Here is a 12847-nt window from a genome sequence, read left to right as displayed (position 1 = left end):
GGTCACCTCTCAGACCGTCCCCTCCAGTTGCGCCCGCCCCGCCCTGCCGCACACTCGGCTGACCCCCGCGAGCCTCCCGCCCTGCTCACACCCTGCGCGGCTCCGGGAGTGCCCCGCGGGCACGAGCCCCCGCACCTGCACAGGGATCGGGGCAGGTGCTACCTGCGCGCTGGGCCCGCCCTCCCTGCTCGGCGCCGCCCCGCGCCGCCCCGCCCCGCGCGCACCGGGCATGCCCAGAGCCGGGTCACACGCCCGCCCGCTCGAGTCCCGAGTGGACCCTGCCCGCGTCTGCCCCGGGCCCGCGCTACCTCGCGCGCCGCCATGGAGCGCATCGAGGGGGTGGCCGTGGGCCGCTGCGCAGCCTCGCCCTACCTGCTGCCGCTCACGCTGCACTACCGCCAGGTGAGGCCGCCTTCCGCGCCTTCCGCGCCTTCCGCGGCCTGACGCCGGCGCCGGACCCCGCCCACGCGCCCATGGCCCCGCCCATGGCCTCGTGCCCCCGCCCCGCGGGCCCCGCCTCTCCGCCGAGCGCTCTGCCCGTTGACTCCGGGTTCGCAGACCCGTTGAGCGCCCGGCTCTGGGCAGCAACACCTCGGGGGACCACTCATTCCTCCAAGGAGGCTTTGCTGGGCCCCGGCCCTTTTTTTGCGGTGGGACGTACTGGGCGCCCCGGGGATCAGGGAAAGCTTCCTGGTGGTGGTGGTCTCCGTTCTGGGCAGAGGAGGCCGGCGATGGAGCTGGTGAGCACTGGAGAGCCTCTCCAGGTGGGCTGCCTACCGGGGCGTCACCTCCTCCTGCCGGCCCGGGGAGGGAGTGCAGGACCACACCGCCTCCCGTGGCGTTGTGCAAGTAGTAGGCTCACAGGAAACACTTGTTTGTCCAGTTCGGGCCCCCACCTTTGGCTTGCCACGCCACCGAGTTCCAGCACGCCATCCAGGTGAGGACTGCACTCCTCCGAGTCTGGTGCAGCCCCTCCCTGCCTCCTCATTTAGGACAGGTGGTGCAGGTCTTTGGTGCCCTTCTGCCGGGCTGTCCCTGGCCTGAAGCATCCTGTCCCCCCCCCACCCAGGCCCCCTACTCTCACTAACCTGTGAAGCCCTCTTGACGCCCAGCCTGAGAGAGGCTGCACTCCCCTCCCCCCTCCCTTGTCGCTGCTGTCCCGTTGACTCTAGGGGACAGGGAATTCCTATCCCCAGGATGGACCCAAGTTGACAGCACCGGCCTGGGGCAGAAGCCGGGGTTGGTTGAGGGGCGGAGTGCAGGGACACGGAGGTTGTTGCCCTTTCCCTGGTGTTGGCCTGGGGCAGGGATGCCTAATCGTGGCTGCACAGCCTCCAGGGGCTGGGGCTCTGGGGCCAGTAGGTGGGCACAGGGTTGTCCAGGCACGTAACCGCTGTGGCCTATGGCTGTGGCACCCTCCCCCACTTCCTGTGGAGTGTGGGTGGGTGCTGGTAACCAAAGCTGAGCCCATGCGGGCCGTAGGCTGCGATGGACACAGGCTGGGGGCCGGGGTGGTGTTTCCCAGGGGCCATGGGACCCTGGGCCGGGTGGTGAACATCACTGAGGGGCATCTGCAGCCTTTGGTCAGTAGCCACCCATGGCCAGGGGAGATCTGGTGGGTGGACAGACAGACCAGGCACAGGCAGGGCACCCACATGGCTCTGAGCGGGAAGGGGCTGTGTTTAAACTCCAGTCCTGCTCCTCCCTCCCAGGGCCCTGGAAGGTGCGCCAGGCCTGGGTCCTGACCCTCTGGGAGGGGCGGGCTGGGCCTCAGTGGGCCCCCCTGGACCTTCCCCTGCACCCTGCCTTGGCTGGACCTGAGGGTCTGACAACTGTTTTGATCTTGATCCAGGAGGGTACCTGAAACCAGCATGAGATGACACTTACCCTGAGGGAGGCAGGGGACACAGCTGGCACATGGCGGACTGGGGGGCAGGCCTTCCCTGGAGCTCATCCTGGGGGGTGGCTGGCCCTGGGGTGGCCAGATTGCAGGCAGGCCCAGGCTTGCCTCTTGGGGGTGGTGCCTCACAGCGGCCTCCCGGCCGCCCGACCTGCACAGGACAGGACATCGGCTCTCCCTCCTGCTTGGAAACCGAGGCTACTGCCCGTCCAGAACACCTCTGCCTCCAGGCCCAGCTCAGACCAATTTTTCCAGCTCCCCTCAGACCAGCATGTGGGCCTCTGCCTGTGAGGGCCCACTGCTGGGAATGAATGCCCTTTCTTTTCTGTGGGGCCTGGTGCAGTGTCACCTCCTCCAGGACGTCCTCACACAGGCTGTTCCTTAGTGTCCTCTGTCTTTCGCAGCCCCAGTTGCACTTTCGGTGTCTCTGGTGCTCAGATCCATGTCTGTTTCGTGGCTCGGACGGGGCCCCAAGTGTGGGGCCAGCAGCTCGCCAGGGCGCGGGGCTGACCCAGTGGCTGAGCGGCAGTGGGCTAAGCAAGCCGGTGGTGGGCGTCCACAGGGCTGGGCTCTAGGGCCCCAGGGCCAGCCCCATCCTCAGAGACCCCTTGGGGAGGGGTCAGGGCCAGGCGGAACAGCCCGGAGGACGGGAGCCTACTTCACTTAGTGGTGTCCCGCTGGCAGGGTTCTGGCCCCTCAATGCCCCCTGCCGGCTGGAACCCCGTTAGCAAGGGTTCCGGCCACCCCCGGTGGTGCTGGCCCAGGCCCTGGCCCACCACACTGCCTTTTGTTCACTGAATGCTGCTCAGAGCCCTGGGAGCTGCTGGGACAGGGTGTCCAGGGTCGGGGAGCAGGGGGGTGGAAGGAAGTGACAGAGCAGCAGGACCACAGGGCACAGGACAGACAGCCCGAGACAGAAACCGGGCCCGGGAGAGGGTCATCCGCTGTCCAGTCGTCATCACTGAATCGTCACGTCCTGCGGGCCGGGCTCCTGCCTGGCGCGGGCACTCCCTTCCCCGGCTGCTCGCGGGGCCGCCGCGCTCTCGGGAGGCCCGCCTACCCCTCCTGTCACCCTTTGTCCAGTGGCCCAAGGGAGCTTCAGCAACGAAAACCTGCTCTTGCTCTACCCGCTTGGGACCCCTCCCGCTCCTCGCCCTGACTGCGAGGACGTGTCATGCCTGCCTCTCCCCCACAGCCCCGTGGTCCTTCCCACCCTTGGTGGCAGCGTACATCTCTCTGCAGCGTCTCATGCTCAGCTTGTGCTGGGCGGTGGCTCATGCTGTGCCTGGGACACCTTCCCACCCTTTGGCCCGGTTTTCTGCCTCACCCCCTGAGAGCATCAGGCTGTCCTGGACTTCCCTGCCCACCCTGGTGGCTACCCCCGGCCCCACCCGCTGCAGCTCGTCGCTCCCGTGGGCCCGGGGCCGGGACCGGCCTGGGGCGGTGGGTCTGCGTGGCCTCCTCACTCCCTGGAGCACGGCCGCCCGCGCTGCCAGCCCTTCGGCCTCCCTGACCGCTGCCCTGCTTCTTGCAGAATGGCATCCAGAAGTCGTGGGACTTCATGAAGACCCATGACAGGTGAGGGCCCAGCCTGGCTGGCCACCGGGGAAGCCCCAGGCTGATGTCTGCAGGGACACCGGGCCCAGGGGCACAGAGCCCCACCCGCCTCTGCGTGTCTCAAGTCCCCACTTTCCCTGTCGTCTCACTGAGGGGCAGCCCGAGGCCTGGAGCCCGAGCTGGGTCCCAGCTCAGGCCACCTGGACCATGGTGGTGGGCAGGCCCTCTTGGACCTGAGAGAGGCTGCCCAGGTACCCTTGCCCCCGAGCGTCGGGAGTACGGGCCGGATGGCAGCGTGGCTTCAGGAGCGTGGCTGGCGGCAGCTGGCCAGTGGGGGCCACATGTCTCGTCAGTCACCCGTCCTCAGCTGCTGCCACCCCCCGGCCTGCCCAGCTGCCCAGCGTGTCCTTCCCACCCCCGGCCCCCACCCTGCCAGCTGGAATACAGGAGGCCTGCGTCCTAGCCTGACTGTGTGACCCTGGCAAGCTGTGACCTGGCCTGGGCCTCAGTCTGCCCATCTGAGCAAGGGACGCCACCTCCCTGGGCTGTGGAGGAGAGGAGGTGGGCTGGGCCCCCAGGGGGGTGAGGTGAGGGCGCTGCTTCTGTGCTGAGCTGGGTCCCTCTCCCTGCAGTGTGACCATTCTCATGTTCAACTCTTCTCGAAGGAGCCTGGTGTTGGTGAAGCAGTTCCGGCCAGGTGAGGCGGCCCAAGTGGGGTATGGGGGGAGGGGAGGCCTGCAGGCTCACGTTCAGGCCCCTGGGGTCCTAGGGTCAGAGTGCAGACATGGGGAGAGGGCTCTAGAGGAAACTGAGGCCCGGCAAGGGGGTCTGGCCAGAGCGGGGCACGTGGAGCTGGCCACCACAGGGCGGTGACCGCGGTCTGCCTTCCCCCAACCAGCTGTGTACGCTGGTGAGGTGGAGCGCCTCTTCCCGGGGTCCCTGGCCGCCGTGGACCAGGACAGGCCCCGGGAGCTGCAGCCGGCACTGCCTGGCTCGGCAGGGGTGACATACGAGCTGTGCGCCGGCCTCGTGGACCAGCCCGGGCTCTCGCTGGAAGAGGTGGCCTGCAAGGAAGCGTGGGAGGAGTGCGGCTACCACCTGGCCCCCTCCGGCCTGCGCCGGGTCGCCACATACAAGTGAGTGGGGCTGGGCCCGTGGGCTTGGGGGCTGGGGAAGGGCCGTCTGCTGCCAGCGCAGCCCAGGGGATGGGACGAGCTGCCTGGGAGGCAGTGAGCACCCAGTTCCCAGGGGTGTGCAAGCAGGGCGATTGCTCCTTGTTTTTCAACCTTCCCACACTGGGGGAAGGTTGGATGGAACGCACCTCAGGGTGTGATCTGGGCTGGAACCCGGGGCCCTCAGGGCTAGTCCTGCAGCGTGCTTGGCCCTGTGCCCTCCACCGCGGCGGGGCCGGCTCGGCTCTGGCTCCGGGTGGCAGCTGCTGCTGACAGATGCCTCTACTTCCTGTGGGATTAAGCGCCGGGCACTGGGGGTGGGGGTGAGTCACAGGTCTGCTCTGACAGCGGCTCAGGGGCGAGGGAAAGGCCGAGTCCTGGGCCGGGGTTGGGGGGCGAAGTGCGGCCCGCCCCCGCCAAAGCCCAGGTGCCCGCCCGCCCCTCATTCCCTCCGTCCCAGGACAGGATGTCGAGGTGAAGCCCACCCTTGGCCTGAGGATGCCGCGAGGGGTCCCTGACCTTGGTGAAGTCCGGGAGCAGCAGGAGGGTCTCACAGTGTCGCCCCAATGCTGCGCCCCTGGCGGCCTTCTCCAGAGGGGGAGCGGCCCTCCTCGGCCCAGCAAGGGGCCGCTCAGTGTTGGGTCTGGGCCCCCCTCGGCGACACCCAGGGCCTCGTCCGGGCGCCCCCGGCCTGGGGGTGGGGGTGGAGTTGACGTTTAGTCCCGGGAACTTAGACGTGGGATTTCTACACCAAAGAGCCAGACATCTTGGTGTGAGGGGCCTCAGTTATCTGCAGGCGTCCTCCGCGTGGCTGGCCAGTGGCCACATGGCCTCTGAGCCTTTGGGCTGGCGGTCCGGGGGGTCAGGAGAATCCAAGGGGCCTGACCTCGGGTAGGGGTTGAGCCAGCGGGCAGGCCAGGAGGAAGGCAGGTGGAGGTGCCCTGGAGGGTTGGGGTCCCCCGAGCGGGTGAGTCTGGGTGGAGTCCTGGCAGAGGGGCTGCATGGCAAAGGCTCAGGGGCAAGGGGGCAAGTGGCTCTGGCCGCTGGGCTACGGCCTGATCCTGAGGGTTCTGGGTGCCAAGGAGGGCTCTGGACAGCGAGTGGCCTGCTCAGACTGCACTTCAGAGGTGAGGGTGGCTGGCTGTGCAGAGGCATGGCCGGATGGGGCTGGCGTGGAGGCCAGGGCAGCTCTCCCCGGGAGCCGGATGGCCGGCTGCATGAACAGGAGCTTGTGCTGCCCTGGGGTAGGGCCCCCGGCTTCCTTCCGTGGCCCTGGGGGTGAGCCAGGCCACTCATCTGCCCATCCCAGGTGACAAGGCCCAGGGCTTGTCTGAGATCCCCCAGCTGAGGACGTGATTGAGTGAGCAGGGAGAGGCAGTGCCCGGCCTGGCTGGGCACATTCTTCTCGGCGCCGGTGTCCCGTCACACGCCGGCGGAAACTGGGACTGGAAACCCCACAGACCGCTGCTTCCATCAAAGGCGCAGGCTGTAGCTGCCGGCGGAAATGGGCTGTCAGGAATGGGCTGTCAGGAAGGGTCCGAGGGAGATAAGGGGCCGGCGGGCGGAGGAAGCAGCTGGGTGAGGTCAGTCTGGGTGGGGCCCCCGCCTGGGGGTGGGGGGCTTGGGGAGTGGGAGGGCAGCTCCTCCAGCGCTGCTCCCTGCCCCGTGTGCGGGGCGCCCCTCGGGTCCGCGTCCACCCTGCAGGCCCTGACTGGCCTCAGCTAACCTCCCGGGGTGGCCTGGGGTCTCCCTTATCCCCTGGACATCTCCCCAGACACCCTCTGGCTTCCCTCTCCCCCAGCAAACCATGCTCAGCCCTTCCCCTCCTGTCTGTCACCCCGTCCTCATGGCCAGCAGTCACCATGACCTCCACTGGCACCAGTCTGGGCCCCTGCCCTCTGCCTGGGTGCCTGTCCCCCTCCTGGTGGCCAGAAGCCCCCTCCTGGCCACCACCTAGGGAGGGAGGGGACTCCTTGACACTCCTCTCCAGCCTGTGAACCCTGGTCCTGGCCCTGGGGACCGCGCCCCACCCCGCTGTGAGCCCCAGCCCCCCACCCAGCCCAGAACAGGCGTCCTGCAGGTGCCCACGTGGGAATGCTCGCAGACCCAGGCTGCACCGGCCAGAGCCCCGGGTGCGAACCGGGGCCCACTGTGCAGGGAGAGGCCTGGCTGAGGCCCAGCGTGAGCAGAGTGTTGGTGCTGCAGAGCCACCTGCCAGACTCAACAGCTTTCAGCGACCCCCATTTACAACCTCACGGTTGCTGGGGGTCAGCAGTCTGCTTGCTGGGGACTTGGCCCACTGCTCAGGGTCTCGCAGCCTGACCGCCAAGCTGCGGTCAGGCGTTGGCCAGGCTGAGGTCTGATCTGGGGCTGAGGGTTGTCTTCCCAGCTCCTCGTGGCTGTGACTGAGGGCTCTGTCTCCCGCTGGCTGTCAGCCAGGGGCCCGTGGCCGGCTCCTAGCCCATAGGCCCTGGAGTGTGGCCCTCTTACAGCACGGTGGCGCGTGGCCCTCTTACAGCCGGTGGCGCGTGGCCCTCTTACAGCACGGTGGCACGTGGCCCTCTTACAGCACGGTGGCGCGTGGCCCTCTTACAGCCGGTGGCGCGTGGCCCTCTTACAGCACGGTGGCACGTGGCCCTCTTACAGCCGGTGGCACGTGACCCTCTTTACAGCACGGTGGCACGTGGCCCTCTTACAGCCGGTGGCACGTGGCCCTCTTACAGCATATGGTGGCGTGTGGCCCTCTTACAGCATATGGTGGCACGTGGCCCTCTTACAGCACGGTGGCGCGTGGCCTTCTTACAGCCGGTGGCACGTGGCCCTCTTACAGCACGGTGGCACGTGGCCCTCTTACAGCACATGGTGGCTTTACCTCGTCTTCAAGCGTCTCTGACTCTTTCCACCTCTGACTCTGACCCCTAAAACCGGCAATGAAGAGCTCGCCTGATTACGTCAGGCCCACCCAGGATCATCTCCCTTTTTGATGAACTTAAAGTCACCTGATTAGGGCCCTTAATTACATCTGCAGAATTCCGCCTTCATCACCTGACCTAACCTCATCACATGGGAGCCTAATCACAGTGGGAGGTCACATCCAACGTGTTCCTAGGTTTCCCCCACACTTGAAGGGAGGGGATTACATGGAGTGTGTACACCACAGGGGGGAATCTGGGGGGCCAGGGGGCATCCTGGAGCACTGCCTACCAGGGGCTGGAAGGAGTGGACAAGAGAGGGCTGTGGAAGGGGCAGGGGTGGCCAGCGGGGCCTGTGTGGATGCCTCAGCAGATGCTGTCTCGACCCATAGGTCTGGTGTGGGACTGACCAGCTCCAGCCAGACCATGTTCTACGCAGAGGTGACAGATGCCCAGCGGGGTGGCCCAGGCGGGGGCCTGGCGGAGGAGGGTGAGCTCATTGAGGTTGTGCACCTGCCCCTGGATGGCGCCCAGGCCTTCGCAGATGACCCGGATATTCCCAAGACCCTCGGCGTCATCTTTGGTATCTCGTGGTTCCTTAGCCGCGTGGCCCCTGGCCTGGGTCCCCACTGAAACCCCAGGGGGTCTGGACGAGCCCAGTTCTGGACACCTGCCCCGCAAACCCAATAAAGGCTGGTGTAGCTCTAGCCTGTGTCTACTGACTCCGAGCTGTGACCAGGGTGGGCTGGGGGGCAGGGGAGGGTGCGGTCTCTGTGAAAGCCCCTCAGCTCCACCGGAGCAGAAGCCTTGGCTGCAGGTTGTGCAGGGGGCAACTGGGAGTTGGCAGCTGGCAGAGGGCTAGGCCAGGCCCTGGGTAGTGCCCCAGGTTGAGTGGGGGGCAGGGAGGATGGTGCCGTGCAGTGCCACTTCTGGGGGTAGGAGAGGTTGGGGACGGGCTCAGCCATGTCAAGCGCTCAGGGGCCACTGGGTACAGGGCAGTGGATGGAGCTGTGGCCTCAGGAGTGGTGGCTGCACCAGCCACGTCAGGAGAGGATGCGGACAGACCCACAGGGCACGTGCTCCCTGCTTCTGGGGCCAGTGAGGGGTCCCCTCCCTGACTGGGGCTCTCAGTAGCCCTGTGTCCCCCTGTGTTGGTGATGAGGTCTCACCCCACATGCCAACCTGTGTGTGGTGTAGCCTGAAAGCCCCATAGGACCCCTGCCTTGCACACTGGCACACGCTTGGGGCCGCAGGTGGGCTGGATGTCTGCTCAGCCAGGCACCGAGTAAGACCTCTGTACGTAACGGGTGGGCTGGAGCCCACCGTGAAGAATGTGTGCTGGTCACCATGGTCATGGGCATCTGTGGGCGTGGCTGGGCCATCAGTTGGGGATGAGGGCCCAGCCTGAGGGCCAGGCAGGCTTCTTGGAGGGAAGGCCGGCCCGACCCCTTCTGAGGGTGGTGACCTGGCCCAGCCTTTTCCCAGAGGCCCCCAAATCCTGGTCAGCCCCTTGGGCAGTGCCCTAGGGGATGGGATGGGGGCAGTCTGGGTCATGGTCCACTGACCCTGGAGAGGGCAAGGTGTCCAGGGGATGCTGCCCGACAGGCAGGTGGGGACTGGGGAGCTGGAGTGACCGGGAGCTTTGCCGTGAACCTGACTTCGTGCCCTGTGCCTAGTGTCCCCTGGGACTGGACACTGGGCTGGAATGGTAGAGGATGCCAAGGCAGGACATGATGCCCTGGCTTCCGCTGAGACCCTGCTGTCAGGTGGGGGCACTTCCCCGGTCCCCCTGCCCTCCTGTGCCCCCCTGCCCCGCCCCAGGCCCACCCCAGGCAGGCGGGCACTTTCCTTCCTGCTGGCCTTCGGAGTGTGTGTGGCTGAGCCCCGCCAGGAGTGGCTCAGTGCCAACAGCCCCCAAGCCTGGCATTCGAGGCTGCCTTGGGACAGCTGCGCCCAAGGGGCCCACTCAAGCAGCATCACCTGTATGCAAATGCCGGCTGTGACCCAGGTGGGGCCACCCAGGTGGGGCCTCCTGGGAGCCCAGCCAGGCAGTGACACGCTGCTGGGGAGGGGCACTCAGGCATGGGTGTGCGTCCAGGGGGCCGGCAGGGTCGCGCTGCACTGGGGTCTTGAGCAGCCCAGCTCCGCCCCGTCCAGAGGAGGCCTAGTGGGCTGCCCCGGGCCCCAGGACACCTGGAGAATTCCCAGGGCAGCACGCCCCACCCTGCCTGCGTCTTGCGGACTGCCTGATGCCCACCTCCTGAGCTCCGCTGGCCTTCTGGGCTGGGCTGCAGGAGCTGCCCACCATCTCAGAGGGGGCCCTAGTGGGTACTGGCTGGGGCTGGGGGCTCTCTGTGCCCTGGGGAGCATGCCGGGCTCCAGCCTGGCGGGGCGGGGGGTGGGGGCAGGGCCCCGGACTTGGGTGCAGTCCAGCCCCGCACTCTGCTTGGCAGCCCGATGGGGCGGGTCAGCAGGCACCACCGCCGGACCTAATGGAGCTGGCATCGATTTCCCGGCACAGGGGTGGGGGGGCTGTAACCGGAAACTCCCCTCCCTGGCCGCTATATTTAGCACCGCAGAACACGGGCGGAAGCGCAGCTCACTCCTGAGCCCAGCCGGCTCTGTCCAAACGCCCAGCAGCTTGTACCCCGGCCTGGTCCTGAAGCCCCCTGGCCAGGCGGAGCAGCCTCCACCTCGTCTGTGCCTTGTCCGGCGCAAGTTTGAAACCCATACCAGAAACTTGCCTGGTGTGAGGAGCTTGGAGAGGGAGCCCTTGGGTTAGGGGGCAGGCGGGGCGGGGAGACTGAGGGGTGTTGTGGCCCAGTGGGCCCCAGGACAATGCTGGGGGTCTTCCTGGAAGAGGCAGGAGCCTGGCTGCCTCTGGATCTCCAGCCCTCTGGCCCAAGGGGTGCAGGAATCCCTGTAGGAGGGGACCCCAGGAGGGAGGATCCCCTCTGCCAGCAGCCCCAATGCCTGCCCCTTCCCTCAAGAGGCCAGCTTCCTGTCTTGAACCTCTCCTGGGTCCCTTAGGTCTGGGCTGTGGCTTCTAGGGGGCAGGAGGGGGAAGGGGACCATGAGCGCGAGGGGGTTTCTGTGCCCTGGGCCGGGAGGCAGGGAGCCCATCCCATTCCCAAAGGGCCTGGCTGGAGGCAGATGGGGCCGGACCACTGTCTCCCCAGCGTCGCAGGGCAGGCGGGGGCTCCCTGTATCCCTGAGGCAGGGTTGGCCAGTGGGAAGGGCTCCAGGGCGGCCGCGTCCCCTGGCAGGTGGAGCTGGAACCTTGAGATGGGTGAGCATCCCTCACTGGTGCCTTCATGCCGAAGACAGCCCTGAGCAGGGAAGAGCCTCAGCTGAAACGCAGCAGCTTCTGGAACCGGCCGCACAGCAAGCCCAGCATCAGCCACACCACCCACCGTGTGAGCTAGTCCAGGCCATCGTCTCCTCCCACAGCTGGCCAGGAGCAGGAAGCTTCGGACGAGGGAGGGGCACAGGGCGGGGGGCTGTTCTCCAGATTCCGCCTCTTACTTGCGCTGGGAGTGCCCCCTCCTCCGCCTCTCCACGGCCAGGCCCTGGCCCGGCCACCGGCCCCTCTCATTTGCGCTATAGCAGTGGCCGCCTATGGCCTCCCTGTCTGACCTCGCCCTGTGCTGCCCTTCCCCCCAAGCCAGGGATCTTTGTGACAACGTAAATCACAGACGTGCAGCCCAACCCAGCTCAGCTGCTTTCTGTGACTTCCCGTCAGTCTTAGCAGGAAGACTGTAGCCAGGCAGGCCCAGGACAGCTGGCACTCACCACCACCTCCAGCCTCCCCGTCTGCCTCTCACCGGCTCTGCCCTGGCCATGTGTTCTCCTCAGCCCCAGGGCCTTTGCATGTGCTCTTCCCAGCCCCTCACCTGGCTGAGCCTGGCCTGCCCTCTGGGTCTTAGCAGGCTTCTTCCCCGTGTGCTGCTGCATGCCCCACCCTTACAGTTTGCTGTTCTGCATTGTTTGTCTATGTTCTCTGCCCACCCCATCCCCAGCCCCCACTGGGAACTGCCTGAGGGTGGGCAAGGGCTGTGTCTGCCTTGCTCAGCGCTTGACTGAGTGCAGGAGAGCAGTGGCTGTAGGACAGTGGGCGTGGGCAGGGTTGGAGCCCTGGACCCCTGGGACGGAGCCTCCAGTACTCAGTGCTGTCTCTGGGCCAGAGCAAAGAGGAGGAAGCCTCTCCCCGGGGAACCCCCTGTCCCCACAGCAGTAACCGCTGCCCACCCTCAGGAAGAAAGCAACCGGAAGGCTCTGAACACATCTCACATTCCCTTATTTGGTGGGGGTCACTGTGCATGGCGGTGCCTGGCTTGTGTCCTGCCCCCTCCCAGCCTACAGAGGGGCTCAGGTAGGGATGGGCGCTTGGAGTGAGCAAAGCCAGGCCCATCTCTTTAGGCCCCTGAGGCCTGGGCCCGCAGGCTGGGCGGTGAAACGAGGGCATTAGGCCCCTTAGGCTGCTGCTGCACCTACATATCCTAGTGTGAGAAAAGGCAGTGCCTGTGCTCCTGAGTTCCTTCTGCCATTGCCCTTGGCCCTGAACCTGGCCTCCTTCAAAGCTCTCTTCCTCCAGGAAGGCTTCCAGCCACCCCACCCCCCCACCAAATTGTAGCAGTGACTAGCTCCAGGCAGGGGCTGCACTCCCAGCATCCAGCCCAGGGCCGGAGGAGCCAGGGGAATGAAGAAAGCCCAGTTACTATGGAGGTTGAGCGGGAAGACCCCTTTGGACCGAATTGGTATCCCTAACGGCAAAGGCGAGCTCCAGCCTTGAAAAGGACGCTGACTGGCGGACAGGCTGGGATGTTTGGAGACAAGGTGCCTCGGAGGAGGCGAGGCGAGGTTACTCCAGTAGAGGGCAACAAGGTGATGACAGAGTGGGATATGGGGGCCTGGCGACCGGGACAGCAGCAGGAGCCTCTTCGGGCGGCCCTCACCTTGTCCTTTCGGGGGTGCACCACGGTCCTTTATTCGCACCCCCCCGCCCAAGCCCCGACACCCATCCTGGGCGTTCCTCGAAAGTATGGCCTGGCGAGCCCCGCACCAGCACCGAACTGGGCACACAGTCTGCGCAGAAGAACATTCATTCCCTGGCTTCCTGACCCGCCGGCAGTGAGGAGGAGAGGGCTGGGGCATCGGAGGGGAGCGCCGGGGCGTGGGAGGGGTGCAGCGCCCCCTGCGGCCGGAGTGGAGGTGGTAGGAGTGGAGGTGGTAGGAGCGGCACGGATGGGGGCACTCACGGGGGAAGGGGGGCGCGCAGTAGGGCCGGGCAGGCTCGGGTCCCAGGC

The 12847-nt window shown here is 66.7% G+C and overlaps 1 protein-coding gene across 2 annotated transcripts; it reads left to right on the top strand.

Moving 5' to 3' along the window:
- The first annotated feature begins 260 nt into the window (after positions 1-260).
- On the top strand, positions 261-8248 carry NUDT14 (nudix hydrolase 14). 2 transcript variants are annotated; one of them, XM_079700299.1, is made up of 5 exons: positions 261-402; positions 3435-3478; positions 4123-4154; positions 4356-4593; positions 7934-8248. In XM_079700299.1, exons 1-5 carry the CDS (start codon positions 322-324, stop codon positions 8172-8174), a joined length of 636 nt encoding a protein of 211 aa, XP_079556425.1. In that variant the 5' UTR covers positions 261-321; the 3' UTR covers positions 8175-8248. The 2 variants fall into 2 exon arrangements, with proteins under 2 accessions (XP_079556425.1, XP_079556424.1); XM_079700298.1 differs by having other exon boundaries at positions 4090-4154.
- Positions 8249-12847: the final 4599 nt, after the last annotated feature.

Source organism: Hyperoodon ampullatus, assembly GCF_949752795.1.
Source record: "Hyperoodon ampullatus genome assembly, chromosome: 3".
Taxonomy (NCBI): Eukaryota; Metazoa; Chordata; class Mammalia; order Artiodactyla; family Ziphiidae; genus Hyperoodon; species Hyperoodon ampullatus.
This window is presented reverse-complemented; position numbering and strand designations above follow the sequence as displayed.